This window comes from Plectropomus leopardus, chromosome 9 (genome assembly GCF_026936395.1).
Source record: "Plectropomus leopardus strain MGB_pleo_1.0 chromosome 9, ASM2693639v1, whole genome shotgun sequence".
NCBI classification, from domain to species: Eukaryota; Metazoa; Chordata; class Actinopteri; order Perciformes; family Serranidae; genus Plectropomus; species Plectropomus leopardus.
Genome location: NC_142184.1, coordinates 28,947,779 through 28,968,016, shown reverse-complemented (window position 1 = coordinate 28,968,016; position 20,238 = coordinate 28,947,779). Strand labels below are relative to the sequence as shown.

At 34.9% G+C, this 20,238-nt stretch overlaps 1 protein-coding gene across 2 annotated transcripts in view; it reads left to right on the top strand.

Moving 5' to 3' along the window:
* The first annotated feature begins 200 nt into the window (after positions 1 to 200).
* The window catches only part of ttll10 (tubulin tyrosine ligase-like family, member 10), a 60,043-nt gene continuing 40,005 nt past the window's right edge, over positions 201 to 20,238 (top strand). The window contains exons 1-9 of one of the 2 annotated variants that reach the window (XM_088082452.1): positions 201 to 535; positions 1,678 to 2,013; positions 2,179 to 2,335; positions 2,759 to 2,877; positions 3,135 to 3,255; positions 4,777 to 4,862; positions 6,607 to 6,793; positions 6,967 to 7,138; positions 8,012 to 8,152. In XM_088082452.1, coding sequence (XP_087938578.1) covers positions 1,683 to 2,013; positions 2,179 to 2,335; positions 2,759 to 2,877; positions 3,135 to 3,255; positions 4,777 to 4,862; positions 6,607 to 6,793; positions 6,967 to 7,138; positions 8,012 to 8,152 — 1,314 coding nt within the window. In that variant the 5' untranslated portion in view covers positions 201 to 535; positions 1,678 to 1,682. Of the gene's footprint in view, positions 536 to 1,304; positions 2,014 to 2,178; positions 2,336 to 2,758; positions 2,878 to 3,134; positions 3,256 to 4,776; positions 4,863 to 6,606; positions 6,794 to 6,966; positions 7,139 to 8,011; positions 8,153 to 20,238 lie in introns of those variants that run through there. The other variant, XM_088082451.1, reaches the window with a different exon arrangement.

Sequence of the window (20,238 nt, the reverse complement as noted above, 5' to 3'; positions counted from 1 at the left end):
GTATGAAATGTAAGGTGGATATCTTCTTTTACTTCTTCTCTTCTGTGTCAGGAAATAATACCCCTGAAAACTGGCAAATCCATTTTGATTGACAGTCTGCTCTCAAGTTACCATAGGGCTCACACAACAGAGGCTTACAGGCAATTAATATTGAATGAAGTTAAACTTAGACGTGGGGTAGGTGTGGGATACATAATCTTGAGTTTGTCTTGAGCTGCTGCTGTTGTAAGATTCAATCTACGAGCAGCAACTGTTGCTAAGGGTCCCATTACCCGAGTAACCGGTGATTGTTTACATTGATTTAGTGGCTTTTCTTACTTGCAGTGTGACAGACTATGGCTAATGTCAGTGGGCTGAACTGCTGACAGACCTTGTAAATTCACCTCTGTCTAGCCTGTGCTTCAGTCTGTGGGTTTGCTGTTTGTCTGGGCTTTGCCGTTGGACTACAAGGTTGAGCGCACATGGCAGGAGAAGAACAGGCTGAGTAGGTTTTCATGGAGTCTGGCTGTCCTTGTGTCTGACGCTGGAGTTGCAGGTAACCCCCCTTTTGCTTCTAAATATAGCTGAAAGTCATAGTTTGGCTTCTGTCCTCCAATAGAAAATGCTTCATTTGTTTCGAGATGTGCATTTTCTTCACACTTCAAAAACAAGGCTAAAGTCTCAAGCTGCTAAGAAGTGCAAGCTAGAGGAAAGGTCATTAAATTGAAATGGCACCATGAAGTAGGAAATTTTACAGCAGTTTTATTTTTTGATTGTGCAAGATTTCTACGTTTCAGTCTGATGGTATTGCGAGAGGAAAGGGAACACATCTGGGAACTAAAACTAGTGGCCAAAGGGATTGTCAAGTGCAAAGGTTGAACTGGGGGTGTTAGACAAAAGGTAATAGGGTCTCAATAATCATTAGCAAATTTCTCTACATTCATCTGCACATTTTCACAGCACTCGAGCCATCAGTCAACATATCTTTTTCACTGTAAGAAAGAATGGATTGACAGCTTGATTGATACCTAGGCCCTGCTAGAGTTGCAGAAATAATGTATTCCATATGATGCTTAGAATTCCAATAATCAGCATGTGTCTACACTGTGTGTGGCACCATGCTTACATGCTAAAAATGATGTTTAGCAGGTACATTTAATGTCTTTGCATACTAACATCTGCTAATTGGCCCAGTTCCGCAGACATTTCTTTGTGAACATTTGAGAAATTTTGATCCGATGGTGGTGCTAGATATTGTGCTATATTATCTACTACACATTGAGATATTTCACTAGATAGGTGGAAACACTGGCACAAGAGGAAAATCAGGGGATCATGAAAGTAATTAAGATTCATCTTGCAGGGACCATGAATGCCTGTAAGACATTTCATGGCAATCCATCCAATAGTTGTTGACATTCTTTAGTCTGAGCAAAAGTGGCGGACCGACTGATCAACAGACTAACAAAGCCATCCCTAGTGTTACAGTGTCAGCACTGATTATGAAAATGATATCATATGTATAGTATGTTTTCCTTTAAACCCCACCAAATTATCTGTGTACTCTGACTCAAAAAAAAGAAAAAAGAAAAAAGGAAAAAAAATAATAAAAAAAATCCTAGTCTCCATTTCTGACTCCAGTGTCACTGCAAACCAAATAACGAGTCCACCCGTCCTTCCATGTTGGAATGTCTGTAGCCATCATGAGCGATCTGCAGCAGCACAAGGTCATGTCATCTGCGTGCTGGGTGGAGCCCTGCGGCAATGGCAAGGCAGAGGAGACTGGACAGGAGAAGCAACAAGGGGAAGAAGTGGAGAAGGAGGAAGTGGTGGTTCCCTGTGAGGACAACCAGCCTTCGGCAGGCCAGAGACAGGAGGAGCCACGGCCTTCATCACCTGACCATAGTGGCATGCAGGAAGTGACATCAGAAGGTGGACTGGAGCAGGTCCAGAGGGAGGAGACGCAGACTCGAAAGAAGAGAAAGAGGTTTTCCCACATGACTGTCAACCAGGAAAGCCTGAAGAGAGGGTCAGGTGTGTGTAGGGAAGAGTGGATAATCAAGTGTGATATAATTTATTCTTTTCATATGCTGAGCCTTTACTGCAGTATAACAAAATACAGTTCATCAACATAATTTACATGTACACAGTGATAAAGCAAATGTGTTTGTGATTTCTGTGTGTTTGTGCATGTGAAAGTATCAGGTGCTGGCCCGGTGGAGCGATACCTCCGGAGGTCTTTCCCCAGGGGCTTGTCGACCTGCGCGTACCCAGTCAGGGACATGCAGCGGCAGGTAGAGGAGCCCCGGGGGCCTGGACCTTTCTACTTCTTTGGAGGAGCCAATGGGGCTGAAATGTAAGTAGAGAAATATAAAATAAAGGACATGAAAAGTATAAAATATATTTTGGATTTTGGGTTTTTAAAAAGATGTGATCATATCTGGAGTTAATTTATCTAATTGATAGATAGGAAGCTTAAAGGGATCAGGAATCAATCAAAAATACATATTTTACAGGACAAGTAAAAAGTAGTAAAAAGGGAAAATGCTTCTGCTTCTGTTTGGATCTTCTTGAGATGACTTTTTCCAACTACAAAAGCATTTTATTAGCCACATGATTTTACTGAATACATAATCTCCATTCAGTCCACTGATGTGTTGGCTTCCACCGCGGCATCCACTGTTTGAATGGATCCTCCGGCAAAAAGGGCATGTGACCACTGATTGTTGTGTCATTAGAGCAGCAGTGTGACTGATTTCCTTTGGGACTTTTCCTTTAGAGTGAGCGGTTACTGTGAGGGCAGAGGATGGAAGAGGATTTACAACAAGCACAGGGAGGATTTCAAACTCAAGTGGTGTGAGACCAAATCACCAGCCAACTACTGTAACTTCAAAGAAGGTCCAGTACTTCATTAATCACAAGACATAATCTGGGCACTGTATTCTACTTTAGTCTGTAACAATGTACCACAATGGTTCCTGTCCTAGGAAAATGCCATAGAAAATGAAGGAAAATCTGAAATCTGTATCTTAGAAAACATAATCAATGTTTAATTTCTTGTTTCATTTTGGTCCTCATTTTTCTTTCATTAGTTTTTTTTTGCCATCCAATCACAGAGAGAAAACCTAAAATCCTCATGTGCTGGTTTTTCCCAGGTGACCAGCTAGTGTACCAGATTCCCAACAACAAGGTGCTCACGACGAAGATCGGCCTCCTCAGCAGTCTGCGGGAGTACGAGCGAATCAGCAGCAAAGTCAACCATGGCCGAGGACTGAGGTTTTGTGTGTTAAAAGCAGACAGCTATAACAGCTATATCCTTTACAGGATTTATAGTTGTGTCTCAAATCTCTTAGCAACAATCTGGTGCCAACATGGAGGTTCAATAGAGGCCCAGCTCTGTAAATACTGATTGAAAGACACATCAGCCTGATACTATTTAATAAACACGGTCTAATGGCATAATCTGAAATCAGACCTTCAACCTGAATCACACAAGTGTGGTATTGAGCATTATTTATGTCATTTATGTAGACTATTTCAGTGGTTAATGATTGACAGTAAATGAGTACCTCTTGCATTATGATTCTTTTAATCAAAATATGAAATGTCTGGTAAAGATGAATAAATCTTGAATATAAAGGCTGTCCTTTTACGGGATGGGGTATACAAAGTACTATGTATATTGAAATATTTTAGGAAGAATATGCATTTAACATGTTTGTAAGGCTTCAAGGATGCACTGAATGTAAAAAAGGGGAAGAAAACTTCAGAATACAGTAGTAAGGAAAAAGGGAAAGGGGAAAAAAGAATGAGTGACAAATAATAAAACAAGATAAAAACATAGCAAAAATACAAATAAGATAAAATAATATAAAAGTTTTTATACCTTTTTTCTGATATAGGCACTGAATGTCCAGGATAGATATAATACACACACATAACAAATACCACAAAGCATTTGTGTATAGACTGTATGTTTATTTATATACATGCAGTACATACATATAGCTAATTTATACAGTATTCCAATGACAAGTAATGTTCCAGACATTGGATTTAATGTACTGTTAACAGTTTTCTCACACTGTGCAAGCAGGCATCACTTAAAATAGTTGATTAGCCCTCTACAGCAAGTTATTGAAATACCTGTTATGTTTATGTGATTATAAATATTTGAAGTTTGACTTATCTATGATTTCCTACAAAAATTTCCTATAGAAATTCTTATCCTTTGGTTAAAAAAAAGCTGAAAAATGTATTTTCATGTTAGATAAATATGCAATACATATAATGGACCATACTGGTAGAAATTAAATACTGTTTCAATTCATTTGCAACATGTTACTTTTTGGAATTTCCCAAATAATTGATTTTGATTCCTGATTGTGTTTGTTCTTTCATTCTTATGGAAAAGCTGTTTTCATAGATATAAAATCTGCTCGATGTCAGTTTCTCACGGTGAACATTATGACTGGGATTTAAAATTGATCTACATTAACAGTAAAAATGTTGTACCACTCAAGGACAACGCAAACATTAATCGCAAACATGATGACTAATGCATTGGGTAATCAAACTCAAATTAGTTCTCATACTGTAGTTTAATATAACATAGAAAAATATTTTTGTCTGAAAGGTACGCAATTACACATGTACAACCACAGATTGGGCATCAGGAATCTAGGATGTTCATTTTTAGAATACAAAATGTTATTTTCTCCGGCAGTTTCAATTTTCAGTGTGTGACACAGGCAAGTTCAAACAGCTGACAGCTTGATCTTGTGTTGTTCTTCACAGGAGGCTGAAAATGGAAGAGTTTATTCCTGCTACCTTCCGCATGGATGTGAGGGAAGAGAGGGAGGCTTTCTTTGCCCAGCAGGAAGGTAAAATACCCAAACATCTCAACTCCATTAACCTCTGACAGTAGTACTACATCAGCAGCATCAACACAATACTGGTTCAGCTGGATTTCTGTTTATTTAGAGGGTTAAGATAAGATCAATCAAACTTGACCTCTCATTCATTCAGTAATACAAAGAAACAATAGATTATGCTTGGTGGTGTTAAGACAACTGTTGCCTTGGCGACTGTTTAATCAAGAGGTTAAGGACGTTGGAAAAATAATGCACTTCACCTCCCATAAGGCCCTGATTAAATCACCAGGGGAACATGCTGTTACCATAGAGATGAGTCAGCAGAGGGCAGGGCTGAGACACAAACACGAGGAGAGACGCTCAGCAGGATCTGGATGTAGAACAACTGGACAGGACTGAGACAAATAAAACAACTTTGATATTAAAATTGATTAACATTTTTCCTCAATTTTAAGGACTGGAGATGAAACGATCCCAAGGTTTCTGTATTGTTTGAATTGATACAGATAGGTGGTGTGCAGGTTTTGACAAACATGGTTATCACAAAGTAAACAGGAGAAAGACACAGACAGCTGGCTGAGATCTCTGGGTGATGGACGAATCTGTGGAGAAAAGAGAAGAGAACGGATCAGAATACAGTTATAGGAGAATAAAAGAGTATTTTGAGCATCAACCACTTAATTGAATTCCTTTTGGTTTGGTTGTGCCTTTCTGCATCATTTTATGGTGTTAATGTCTTATATTTGGCCAAAATAAAAGTCTGATGCCACTTCCATGTTATTATTATTGGGAGAGACATATACACATATTCTAAATATTGTGGCGGACATGTCCTCCTCCTAAATCTACACCTTGGACGTGACATCAGTGGTAGACAAAATATTGAGACCCGCTAAGAGTTGTAATATTTCAAAGTGAGAATATTGCGTAACAAAATAAGTCAAGTACAGCTAGAGTACTCATCATACAGTAAAATATTTATATAATTTGATCGATAATAATGCAACGTATTTAATAGTTTGATCGATTTAAATGTTTATGTTCAAAGCAAGTATTAGCTACAGGCATCATATTAATGGAGTAATGTTTCTGTCCAAATTGTAGTAGGGCAGCATACAGTCGCAGAAAATGGAGATACTCAAATAAAGTACATAGGATTTGTAACACCCACAAATGTAATTACAGCCCACAACAATAATAAACCACATGTTATACAGATCTGCACCTTTAATGTAATAATCCAACAAATGTAAAAACAAATAGAAGTTTCCCACAAATGTAATAGCAGTTGCCAACTACAAACATAATATGTAAATTGTCCCAAAAAGACATGTATATGGCATCCAGAAAAGACATCTATTTGACACACAGAAATGACATGTATATGACATACAGAAAAGAAATCTGTATGTCGTCCGGAAAGGCCATGTATATTAGGTCCAGAGGAGAATTCTGACGTACAGAAAAGACATCTATATGACGTACAGAAAAGACATCATCAGTACGTCCTGAAAATACTTCTCTATACATCCTGAAAATACCTCTATACCAAAAAAACATCTTCACGATGTCCTGAAAACACCTTTATACCACATCCAGAAAAGACATTTATACTGTGTCATACTGTATGCCAGACACAACCCGAGAAATCAAATTCACTTAATCTCTAAACTAAGTAGGACAATTCTTTTCATACCTATATCTGTTATTAGTTTGTTGATGTACCTGACTATAACTTTACCACTGCTGCCAGGTGTGAGCAACGATGAGAGTCACATGTGGATCTGTAAGCCCACGGGTCTGAACCAGGGCAGAGGGATCTTTCTGCTGAAGAACCAGGAGGACGTAGCTGCTTTCAGACTGAAGCTGCAGCACAAGGAGGACAGCCACGCCAACAGGAAGATGCACCACCGCCAGCCTCAGGCTCGCATTGTCCAACAGTGGGTGAACATGTAATACTAATGGGTTGTTAAAATAATTATCATGACACATTTTTATGTCTCCAAAAAGGCAACATCTTCTTGTTGACATGTGAGAAAATTGCAATTTCTTAGAGGAACTTGAATGTTGCTATTAAAATTGTCTTGAAGGTAAACTGACATTTTTCCTTCAGTTACATCCAGAGTCCGCTGCTCCTGAGAGGGAAAAAGTTTGACGTGCGCTCTTACCTGCTGATCGCCTGCACTGCACCTTACATGGTCTTCTTTCGCCACGGATATGTGCGACTGACCTGTGACCTCTACGACCCCAGCTCCGACAACCTTTCTGCTCACTTGACCAATCAGGTACACCTAATACTGTACAGACACTGCCATATCCAGGGTTAAGTAAAAGGAAATGTTCAAGGGATAATTTCACAGTCTGTGAGACCTTTTTGCAACCCCTTGCCCTTATGAGCATTAGAACAGTTTTTGCTTGCTGTAATAACTCCCTGTTTTCATACTGTCTTTTAAAAGGTGACTTTCAAATTTTATATATGAAAGTTTTAGATCAGGACAGAAATCACTGTGTTTAAGGGGGGAGTTTAACCCTTTGAAACCTCGACATCAGTTTTCTCAGGCCAGCAACAAGGGCCACAGATACGCCTTTGCCTTTCATGACCATTTAAAACTTTTCATATACATGTATGTATGTATGTGTGTGTGTGTGTGTGTGTGTGTGTGTGTGTGTGTGTGTGTGTGTGTGTGTGTTTGTTTGTTTTTTTTACTTTTATTTATTTATTGATTTATCTTTTGGTGAATTCAAGGTTTTTTCTTCTAAGTTTTGGGTATTTTTTTGTTAAGTGGTTCATTGCCCTCTCCATGTTTTTTGATTAGCTTAGGTTTCGAAGGGTTTAAGTCTGTCATTCATTCACTAGCTTAAAACAAAGATTCAGATTTTGATACTTTAACTCTCATTAGAGAATATTTCATGAGCATGTTAATTGTTAAAGCTATTTAAAGGCACGTAACACGTGCCTGCGTAAACTCACATTTAACAAAAATTAAAAACAAAATCATTCATGATAATGTTTGACAGACATTTGCTTCCAAACCCTCTTTGCAATGAGTTGTTTCCAGAGAGGCTGAATAAGTCAAGCCTTAGCTTTAGCACTAACTGTCTCTCTGCTCTTGCTGACTGCTTCATGTGTCTCTGATCCCCCTGCTGTCTCTCTCCAGTACATGCAGAAGAAGAACCCTCTGTACAGCCAGTTAAAGGAAGATACTGTGTGGTCCATTGAGAGCTTCAACACCTACGTCAACGACAGGTTTCAGGTTGCCAAGGGTCTGCCCAGGGACTGGGTGCTGGGCGCCTTCGCAGTAAGTGCTGCTGTGTGTTGTAGCTCTTGGGGACCAATTACCATTATAATGATGATAGTTGGTGCTTGCAGCTAATTGAGACAGTGGTTAGGCTTGGATGATCTCATTCCTGTCTGAGGATACATTGTGTTATTATACTATATCTTTACCAATAGCACTATTTACAGTGTTTGCAAACTGTGAAATGTTCTTATTTGAATCATTTCTCAGTTGTATCTGTTTAAATCTTAAAAAAGGCCTTAAAATGTTAAAGTATCGTATGTAAAAGGCGATTCAAAGTCATGACATAGCATGTGGGAAAATATCATTAAAAATGTTAGTGTAGCATGAATAAACAACTACAAGAACAAAAAATAGTATACCATATCATAAAAACAGCATAGTATAGTATTACCAAAAAGGTGAAAGTTTAAATATTTAGAATAAAAGTCTTACCATAACATGCCAAAACAGTCATATATACTATGTTGAAAGATAGTAATATTATAACAGAAAAATTAATGAAAAAGTTATGCTATGAAAAAAAGTGTAAAAAAAAAAAAAAAGCCATAGTATATGATATGTCAAAAGGAAGTCATAACATACTGTGTGGAAAAAAATTTCAATTATTACATATTTAAAAAAATAATGATAATAGTCATAGTATATGTAGGTAGGGTAAAGTGTGTCTGTGTAGCATATCACGCTATAGCATGTTGTTTGAAATACCATAAAAAAATCTTAGTATCGTATGTCGTCCAAAATAGCATAAAAAAAACATAGTATGTTGTCCAATATCGCAAAAAAAGTAATAGTTTATTATATCCTCAACAATGGCATAAAAGACGTCAAGCGCAATATTTAATCTGAAATAGCAAGACAAAGTCATATTAAGAATGAATGTATCCTCATTTCAAATTTGTAAAAACAAAACATATTAAAGCAGACAAGCCTAACAGCAACTGTAATAAACAAATGAAAACAAAACAAAAAAACAGCCTTAAATACTAGATACTTAAACTTAAATATCACGTAGTTGAAAAGAAGAAGGAAAGGTTGAAAGAAGTGCACACTTGTTCATTCCTACCTGTATGTTTACATTCGCATTCTTCATACTCAAACCTATGAGCAACACCTATCCCAGTTTTATATACAATCCAATAGGGCTATCCTAGTTCTTTAAACTACCTTTTCCAATATAAACAGCTATCCTCTTTTTATACACCATACAAGATAAACACCAACATCAGCAAATAATTCCATTAGCAATTAAAGTGACAACGTTTAATCAGTTAGCTAGTCAGTTAAAAAGAAGAAGCAACAGGAGCAGGATCTTGGACATTTGTATTTAATGGTTTTAATAGTGGTAATGCCACCGCCCCTGTCCACCAGGTGGCTCTATAATCAACAAAATCTTTAGAAGTTATCCATGTATTTCTTGAGAAAAGTTTAATCATACATCTTTTTGAAGTGGATAATATTTGTATTCAGTTTTAGGTCCTTCTCCAAACTGTTCAGCCATTAGACTGATATGCACAATACTTATTCTTCATTGTTGTATGAATGCTGAGTTTTTAAAATTGTGCTCTCCTCTCAAATTATAACTTCCCTCTCTCTCTTGGAAAGTTTTGGATATTATATTATATATTATATTGCCAGCAAGTGAGATATTTCTTGCCTTAAACATTGTCTCTGTATTCTTAAATTTGACCCGATCCATACATTTCAAGGTTTGTGATTTTATAAACAGTGCGGAACTGTGGTCTTGATAGTGTACATTGTCAACTGATCTTATGGCTTGTTTCTGTAGTATGCATAAACAGGTCTACGAAAGGATGTAGTCTGAAATAGCATAAAAAAGTCATATTATCATATGTCTTCCAAAATAGCATGAAAATGTCAACCTTTATTATGTGAAAATGTTTAAATGGGGGGGGGGCGGGAAGCTGAAACAACTTATTGCACGAAGAGACATGCTATAGTATACAGTATTGAAAAGACATCTAAAAACTGTCAAAAAAAAAGAAAATAGAATGGTGAAAAAATGACCAAAATAGAATGCCAAAAATGTCAAATGTCCAAAAAACTGCTAAAAACCACTCAGTACAGGTGAGCGTGGCATGTTATAAAATACAGTGTTGAAAACACATCCAAAAACAGCCTAGAAACCCACAAAGTACGATGTAGAAGAACTGACCAAAAAAGCAGGGCTATAGTGGGGCAAAAATGTCAAAATTTGACATGTCCTACAAAGAGCTGAAAACCACTTAGTATAGCAGGTAGAGGCATGTTATAGTGCAGTGTTGAAAAAAAATCCCAAAAATGTCCGACAACCCATAAAATAGCAAGTTGACAAACTGACCAAAAAATCAAGGCAATAGTATGGCAAAAATGTCAAAATTTGACATGTCCTAAAAACAGTTGAAAACCACTTAGTATAGCAGGTAGAGGCATATTACAGTATTCAGTGTTGAAAAATAAAATCAAAAAAGGCCCAAAGACCTATAAAATGGCATATTGAAAAACTGACCAAAAAAGCAAGGCTATAGTATGGCAAGAATGTCAAAATTTGTCCTAAAATATATCGTAAAAACAGCTGAAAACCACTTAGTATAGCAGGTAAAAGCATGTTACAGTATTCAGTGTTGAAAAAACATCCAAAAACAGCGAAAAAACCCATTAAATAGCATGTTGAAAAACTGACCAAAAAAGCAAAAATGTCAAAATTTGACATGTCCTAAAAACAGTTGAAAACCACGTAGTATAGTAGGTAGAGGCATGTTATAGTATACAGTGTTGAAAAAATATCCAAAATCTGCCTAAAAACCCATTAAACAGTATGTTGAAAAACTGACCAAAAAAGCAAGGCTATAGTATGGCAAAAATGTCAAAATTTCACATGTCCTAAAACAGTTGAAAACCACTTAGTATAGCAGGTAGAGGCATATTACAGTATTCAGTCTTGAAAAAAAATCCAAAAAATGTCCGACAACCCATAAAATAGCATGTTGAAAAACTGACCAAAGAAACAAGACAATAGTATGGCAAAAATGTCAAAATTTGACATGCCCTAAAAACAGTTGAAAACCACTTAGTATAGCAGGAAGAGGCATGTTATAGTACACAGTGTTGAAAAAACATCCAAAAATGGCCCAAAAACCTATAAAATGGCATGTTGAAAAACTGGCCAAAAAAGCAAGGCTATAGTATGGCAAAAATGTCAAAATTTGACATGTCCTAAAAACAGTTGAAAACCACTTAATATAGAAAGTAGAGGCATGTTATAATATTCAGTGTTAAAAAAAACATCAAAGAAAGGCCCAAAAACCTATAAAATGGCATGTTGAAAAACTGACCAAAAAAGCAAGGCTATAGTATGGCAAAAATGTCAAAATTTGACATGCCCTAAAAACAGTTGAAAACCACTTAGTATAGCAGGAAGAGGCATGTTATAGTACACAGTGTTAAAAAAAACATCAAAGAAAGGCTCAAAAACCTATAAAATGGCATGTTGAAAAACTGACCAAAAAAGCAAGGCTATAGTATGGCAAAAATGTCAAAATTTGACATGTCCTCAAAACAGTTGAAAACCACTTAATATAGAAAGTAGAGGCATGTTATAGTATTCAGTGTTAAAAAAACATCAAAGAAAGGCCCAAAAACCTATAAAATGGCATGTTGAAAAACTGACCAAAAAAGCAAGGCTATAGTATGGCAAAAATGTCAAAATTTGACATGTCCTAAAAACAGTTGAAAACCACTTAATATAGAAAGGAGAGGCATGTTATAGTATTCAGTGTTAAAAAAACATCAAAGAAAGGCCCAAAAACCTATAAAATGGCATGTTGAAAAACTGACCAAAAAAGCAAGGCTATAGTATGGCAAAAATTTCAAAATTTGACATGTCCTAAAAACAGTTGAAAACCACTTAGTATAGAAAGTAGAGGCATATTATAGTACACAGTGTTAAAAAACATCCAAAAATGGACCAAAAACCTATAAAATGGCATGTTGAAAAACTGACCAAAAAAGCAAGGCTATAGTATGGCAAAAATGTCAAAATTTGACATGTCCTAAAAACAGTTGAAAACCACTTAATATAGAAAGTAGAGGCATGTTATAGTATTCAGTGTTAAAAAAACATCAAAGAAAGGCCCAAAAACCTATAAAATGGCATGTTGAAAAACTGACCAAAAAAGCAAGGCTATAGTATGGCAAAATGTCAAAATTTGACATGTCCTAAAACAGTTGAAAACCACTTAATATAGAAAGTAGAAGCATATTATAGAACACAGTGTAAAAAAAACATCAAAGAATGGCCACAAAACCTATAAAATGGCATGTTGAAAAACTGACCAAAAAAGCAAGGCTATAGTATGGCAAAAATGTCAAAATTTGACATGTCCTAAAAACAGTTGAAAACCACTTAATATAGAAAGTAGAGGCATGTTATAGTACACAGTGTTAAAAAAACATCCAAAAATGGCCCAAAAACCTATAAAATGGCATGTTGAAAAACTGACCAAAAAAGCAAGGCTATAGTATGGCAAAAATGTCAAAATTTGACATGTCCTAAAAACAGTTGAAAACCACGTAGTATAGTAGGTAGAGGCATGTTATAGTATACAGTGTTGAAAAAAAAACATCAAAAATGGCCTAAAACCTATAAAATGGCATGTTGAAAAACTGACCAAAAAAGCAAGGCTATAGTATGGCAAAAATGTCAAAATTTGACATGTCCTAAAACAGTTGAAAACCACTTAGTATAGAAAGTAGAGGCATATTACAGTATTCAGTCTTAAAAAACATCAAAAAAGGTCCAAAAACCCATAAAATAGCATGTTGAAAAACTGACCAAAGAAACAAAATTTTGGCAAAAATGTCAAAATTTGACATGCCCTAAAAACAGTTGAAAACCACTTAGTATAGCAGGAAGAGGCATGTTATAGTACACAGTGTTGAAAAACATCAAAGAAATGGCCCAAAAACCTATAAAATGGCATGTTGAAAAACTGACCAAAAAGCAAGGCTATAGTATGGCAAAAATGTCAAAATTTGACATGTCCTAAAAACAGTTGAAAACCACTTAATATAGAAAGTAGAGGCATGTTATAGTATTCAGTGTTAAAAAAACATCAAAGAAAGGCCCAAAAACCTATAAAATGGCATGTTGAAAAACTGACCAAAAAAGCAAGGCTATAGTATGGCAAAAATGTCAAAATTTGACATGCCCTAAAAACAGTTGAAAACCACTTAGTATAGCAGGAAGAGGCATGTTATAGTACACAGTGTTGAAAAAACATCCAAAAATGGCCCAAAAACCTATAAAATGGCATGTTGAAAAACTGACCAAAAAAGCAAGGCTATAGTATGGCAAAAATGTCAAAATTTGACATGTCCTAAAAACAGTTCAAAACCACTTAGTATAGCAGGAAGAGGCATGTTATAGTACACAGTGTTAAAAAACATCAAAAATGGCCCAAAACCTATAAAATGGCATGTTGAAAACTGACCAAAAAGCAAGGCTATAGTATGGCAAAAATGTCAAAATTTGACATGTCCTAAAAACAGTTGAAAACCACTTAGTATAGCAGGAAGAGGCATGTTATAGTACACAGTGTTGAAAAAACATCCAAAAATGGCCCAAAACCAAAAAATTGGCATGTTGAAAACTTGACCAAAAAGCAAGGCTATAGTATGGCAAAAATGTCAAAATTTGACATGTCCTAAAAACAGTTGAAAACCACTCAGTATAGAAAGTAGAGGCATATTATAGTATTCAGTGTCAAAAAAAAACATCAAAGAATGGCCCAAAAACCTATAAAATGGCATGGTGAAAAACTGACCAAAAAAGCAAGGCTATAGTATGGCAAAAATGTCAAAATTTGACATGTCCTAAAACCAGTTGAAAACCACTTAATATAGAAAGTAGAGGCATGTTATAGTATTCAGTGTTAAAAAACATCAAAGAAAGGCCCAAAACCTATAAAATGGCATGTTGAAAAACTGACCAAAAAAGCAAGGCTATAGTATGGCAAAAATGTCAAAATTTGACATGTCCTAAAAACAGTTGAAAACCACTTAGTATAGCAGGAAGAGGCATGTTATAGTACACAGTGTTGAAAAACATCAAAAATGGACCAAAAACCTATAAAATGGCATGGTGAAAAACTGACCAAAAAAGCAAAGCTATAGTATGGCAAAAATGTCAAAATTTGACATGTCCTAAAAACAGTTGAAAACCACTTAATATAGAAAGTAGAGGCATGTTATAGTATTCAGTGTTAAAAAAAACATCAAAGAAAGGCCCAAAAACCTATAAAATGGCATGTTGAAAAACTGACCAAAAAAGCAAGGCTATAGTATGGCAAAAATGTCAAAATTTGACATGCCCTAAAAACAGTTGAAAACCACTTAGTATAGCAGGAAGAGGCATGTTATAGTACACAGTGTTAAAAAAAACATCAAAGAATGGCCCCAAAACCTATAAAATGGCATGTTGAAAAACTGACCAAAAAAGCAAGGCTATAGTATGGCAAAAATGTCAAAATTTGACATGTCCTAAAAACAGTTGAAAACCACTTAGTATAGAAGGAAGGGGCATGTTATAGTACACAGTGTTGAAAAAACATCCAAAAATGGCCCAAAACCTATAAAATGGCATGTTGAAAAACTGACCAAAAAAGCAAGGCTATAGTATGGCAAAAATGTCAAAATTTGACATGTCCTAAAAACAGTTGAAAACCACTTAGTATAGAAAGTAGAGGCATATTATAGTACACAGTGTTAAAAAAAACATCAAAGAATGGCCCCAAAACCTATAAAATGGCATGTTGAAAAACTGACCAAAAAAGCAAGGCTATAGTATGGCAAAAATGTCAAAATTTGACATGTCCTAAAACAGTTGAAAACCACTTAATATAGAAAGTAGAGGCATGTTATAGTATTCAGTGTTAAAAAACATCAAAGAAAGGCCCAAAAACCTATAAAATGGCATGTTGAAAAACTGACCAAAAAAGCAAGGCTATAGTATGGCAAAAATGTCAAAATTTGACATGTCCTAAAAACAGTTGAAAACCACTTAGTATAGAAAGTAGAAGCATATTATAGTACACAGTGTTAAAAAAAAACATCAAAGAATGGCCCCAAAACCTATAAAATGGCATGGTGAAAAACTGACCAAAAAAGCAAGGCTATAGTATGGCAAAAATGTCAAAATTTGACATGTCCTAAAAACAGTTGAAAACCACTTAATATAGAAAGTAGAGGCATGTTATAGTATTCAGTGTTAAAAAAACATCAAAGAAAGGCCCAAAAACCTATAAAATGGCATGTTGAAAAACTGACCAAAAAAGCAAGGCTATAGTATGGCAAAAATGTCAAAATTTGACATGTCCTAAAAACAGTTGAAAACCACTTAGTATAGCAGGAAGAGGCATGTTATAGTACACAGTGTTTAAAAAACATCCAAAAATGGCCCAAAAACCTATAAAATGGCATGCTGAAAAACTGACCAAAAAGCAAGGCTATAGTATGGCAAAAATGTCAAAATTTGACATGTCCTAAAAACAGTTGAAAACCACTTAGTATAGCAGGAAGAGGCATGTTATAGTACACAGTGTTAAAAAACATCAAAGAATGGCCCAAAACCTATAAAATGGCATGTTGAAAAACTGACCAAAAAGCAAGGCTATAGTATGGCAAAAATGTCAAAATTTGACATGTCATAAAAACAGTTGAAAACCACTTAATATAGAAAGTAGAGGCATGTTATAGTATTCAGTGTTAAAAAAAACATCAAAGAAAGGCCCAAAAACCTATAAAATGGCATGTTGAAAAACTGACCAAAAAAGCAAGGCTATAGTATGGCAAAAATGTCAAAATTTGACATGTCCTAAAAACAGTTGAAAACCACTTAATATAGAAAGTAGAGGCATGTTATAGTATTCAGTGTTAAAAAAACATCAAATAATGGCACAAAGACCTATAAAATGGCATGTTGAAAAACTGACCAAAAAGCAAGGCTATAGTATGGCAAAATGTCAAAATTTGACATGTCCTAAAAACAGTTGAAAACCACTTAGTATAGAAAGTAGAGGCATGTTATAGTACACAGTGTTGAAAAAACATCAAAGAATGGCCCAAAACCTATAAAATGGCATGTTGAAAACTGACCAAAAAGCAAGGCTATAGTATGGCAAAATGTCAAAATTTGACATGTCCTAAAAACAGTTGAAAACCACTTAGTATAGAAAGTAGAGGCATATTATAGTACACAGTGTTAAAAAAACATCAAAGAAAGGCTCAAAACCTATAAAATGGCATGGTGAAAAACTGACCAAAAAAGCAAGGCTATAGTATGGCAAAAATGTCAAAATTTGACATGTCCTAAAAACAGTTGAAAACCACTTAATATAGAAAGTAGAGGCATGTTATAGTACACAGTGTTGAAAAAACATCCAAAAATGGCCCAAAAACCTATAAAATGGCATGTTGAAAAACTGACCAAAAAAGCAAGGCTATAGTATGGCAAAAATGTCAAAATTTGACATGTCCTAAAAACAGTTGAAAACCACTTAGTATAGAAGGAAGAGGCATGTTATAGTACACAGTGTTGAAAAAACATCAAAGAATGGCCCCAAAACCTATAAAATGGCATGTTGAAAAACTGACCAAAAAAGCAAGGCTATAGTATGGCAAAAATGTCAAAATTTGACATGTCCTAAAAACAGTTGAAAACCACTTAATATAGAAAGTAGAGGCATGTTATAGTATTCAGTGTTAAAAAAACATCAAAGAAAGGACAAAAAACCAAAAAAATGGCAGGTTGAAAAACTGACCAAAAAGCAAGGCTATAGTATGGCAAAATGTCAAAATTTGACATGTCCTAAAAACAGTTGAAAACCACTTAATATAGAAAGTAGAGGCATATTATAGTAATCAGTGTAAAAAAAACATCAAAGAAAGGCCCAAAAACCTATAAAATGGCATGTTGAAAAACTGACCAAAAAAGCAAGGCTATAGTATGGCAAAAATGTCAAAATTTGACATGTCCTAAAAACAGTTGAAAACCACTTAATATAGAAAGTAGAGGCATGTTATAGTATTCAGTGTTAAAAAAATATCAAAGAAAGGCCCAAAAACCTATAAAATGGCATGTTGAAAAACTGACCAAAAAAGCAAGGCTATAGTATGGCAAAAATGTCAAAATTTGACATGTCCTAAAAACAGTTGAAAACCACTTAGTATAGCAGGAAGAGGCATGTTATAGTACACAGTGTTGAAAAAACATCCAAAAATGGCCCAAAAACCTATAAAATGGCATGTTGAAAAACTGACCAAAAAAGCAAGGCTATAGTATGGCAAAAATGTCAAAATTTGACATGTCCTAAAAACAGTTGAAAACCACTTAGTATAGAAAGTAGAGGCATATTATAGTACACAGTGTTAAAAAAAACATCAAAGAATGGCCCCAAAACCTATAAAATGGCATGGTGAAAAACTGACCAAAAAAGCAAGGCTATAGTATGGCAAAAATGTCAAAATTTGACATGTCCTAAAAACAGTTGAAAACCACTTAGTATAGCAGGAAGAGGCATGTTATAGTACACAGTGTTGAAAAAACATCAAAAAATGGCCCAAAAACCTATAAAATGGCATGTTGAAAAACTGACCAAAAAAGCAAGGCTATAGTATGGCAAAAATGTCAAAATTTGACATGTCCTAAAAACAGTTGAAAACCACTTAATATAGAAAGTAGAGGCATATTATAGTATTCAGTGTTAAAAAAACATCAAAGAAAGGCCCAAAAACCTATAAAATGGCATGTTGAAAAACTGACCAAAAAAGCAAGGCTATAGTATGGCAAAAATGTCAAAATTTGACATGTCCTAAAAACAGTTGAAAACCACTTAATATAGAAAGTAGAGGCATGTTATAGTATTCAGTGTTAAAAAAACATCAAAGAAAGGCCCCAAAACCTATAAAATGGCATGTTGAAAAACTGACCAAAAAAGCAAGGCTATAGTATGGCAAAAATGTCAAAATTTGACATGTCCTAAAAACAGTTGAAAACCACTTAATATAGAAAGTAGAGGCATGTTATAGTATTCAGTGTTAAAAAAAACATCAAAGAAAGGCTAAAAAACCTATAAAATGGCATGTTGAAAAACTGACTAAAAAAAAGCAAGGCTATAGTATGGCAAAAATGTCAAAATTTGACATGTCCTAAAAACAGTTGAAAACCACTTAATATAGAAAGTAGAGGCATGTTATAGTATTCAGTGTTAAAAAACATCAAAGAAAGGCCCAAAACCTATAAAATGGCATGTTGAAAAACTGACCAAAAAAGCAAGGCTATAGTATGGCAAAAATGTCAAAATTTGACATGTCCTAAAAACAGTTGAAAACCACTTAATATAGAAAGTAGAGGCATGTTATAGTATTCAGTGTTAAAAAAACATCAAAGAAAGGCCCAAAAACCTATAAAATGGCATGTTGAAAAACTGACCAAAAAAGCAAGGCTATAGTATGGCAAAAATGTCAAAATTTGACATGTCCTAAAAACAGTTGAAAACCACTTAATATAGAAAGTAGAGGCATGTTATAGTATTCAGTGTTAAAAAACAACAAAGAAAGGCCCCAAAACCTATAAAATGGCATGTTGAAAAACTGACCAAAAAAGCAAGGCTATAGTATGGCAAAAATGTCAAAATTTGACATGTCCTAAAAACAGTTGAAAACCACTTAATATAGAAAGTAGAGGCATGTTATAGTATTCAGTGTTAAAAAAATATCAAAGAAAGGCCCAAAAACCTATAAAATGGCATGTTGAAAAACTGACCAAAAAAGCAAGGCTATAGTATGGCAAAAATGTCAAAATTTGACATGTCCTAAAAACAGTTGAAAACCACTTAGTATAGCAGGAAGAGGCATGTTATAGTATTCAGTGTTGAAAAAACATCAAAGAATGGCCCCAAAACCTATAAAATGGCATGTTGAAAAACTGACCAAAAAAGCAAGGCTATAGTATGGCAAAAATGTCAAAATTTGACATGTCCTAAAAACAGTTGAAAACCACTTAGTATAGCAGGTAGAGGCATGTTATAGTATTCAGTGTTAAAAAACATCAAAAATGGACCAAAACCTATAAAATGGCATGTTGAAAACTGACCAAAAAGCAAGGCTATAGTATGGCAAAAATGTCAAAATTTGACATGTCCTAAAAACAGTTGAAAACCACTTAATATAGAAAGTAGAGGCATGTTATAGTATTCAGTGTTAAAAACATCAAAGAAAGGCCCAAAACCTATAAAATGGCATGTTGAAAAACTGACCAAAAAAGCAAAGGCTATAGTATGGCAAAAATGTCAAAATTTGACATGTCCTAAAAACAGTTGAAAACCACTTAATATAGAAAGTAGAGGCATGTTATAGTATTCAGTGTTAAAAAACATCAAAGAAAGGCCCAAAAACCTATAAAATGGCATGTTGAAAAACTGACCAAAAAAGCAAGGCTATAGTATGGCAAAAATGTCAAAATTTGACATGTCCTAAAAACAGTTGAAAACCACTTAGTATAGCAGGAAGAGGCATGTTATAGTACACAGTGTTAAAAAAACATCCAAAAATGGCCCAAAAACCTATAAAATGGCATGTTGAAAAACTGACCAAAAAAGCAAGGCTATAGTATGGCAAAAATGTCAAAATTTGACATGTCCTAAAAACAGTTGAAAACCACTTAGTATAGCAGGAAGAGGCATGTTATAGTACACAGTGTTGAAAAAACATCCAAAAATGGCCCAAAAACCTATAAAATGGCATGTTGAAAAACTGACCAAAAAAGCAAGGCTATAGTATGGCAAAATGTCAAAATTTGACATGTCCTAAAAACAGTTGAAAACCACTTAATATAGAAAGTAGAGGCATGTTATAGTATTCAGTGTTAAAAAAACATCAAAGAAAGGCCCAAAAACCTATAAAATGGCATGTTGAAAAACTGACCAAAAAAGCAAGGCTATAGTATGGCAAAAATGTCAAAATTTGACATGTCCTAAAAACAGTTGAAAACCACTTAATATAGAAAGTAGAGGCATGTTATAGTATTC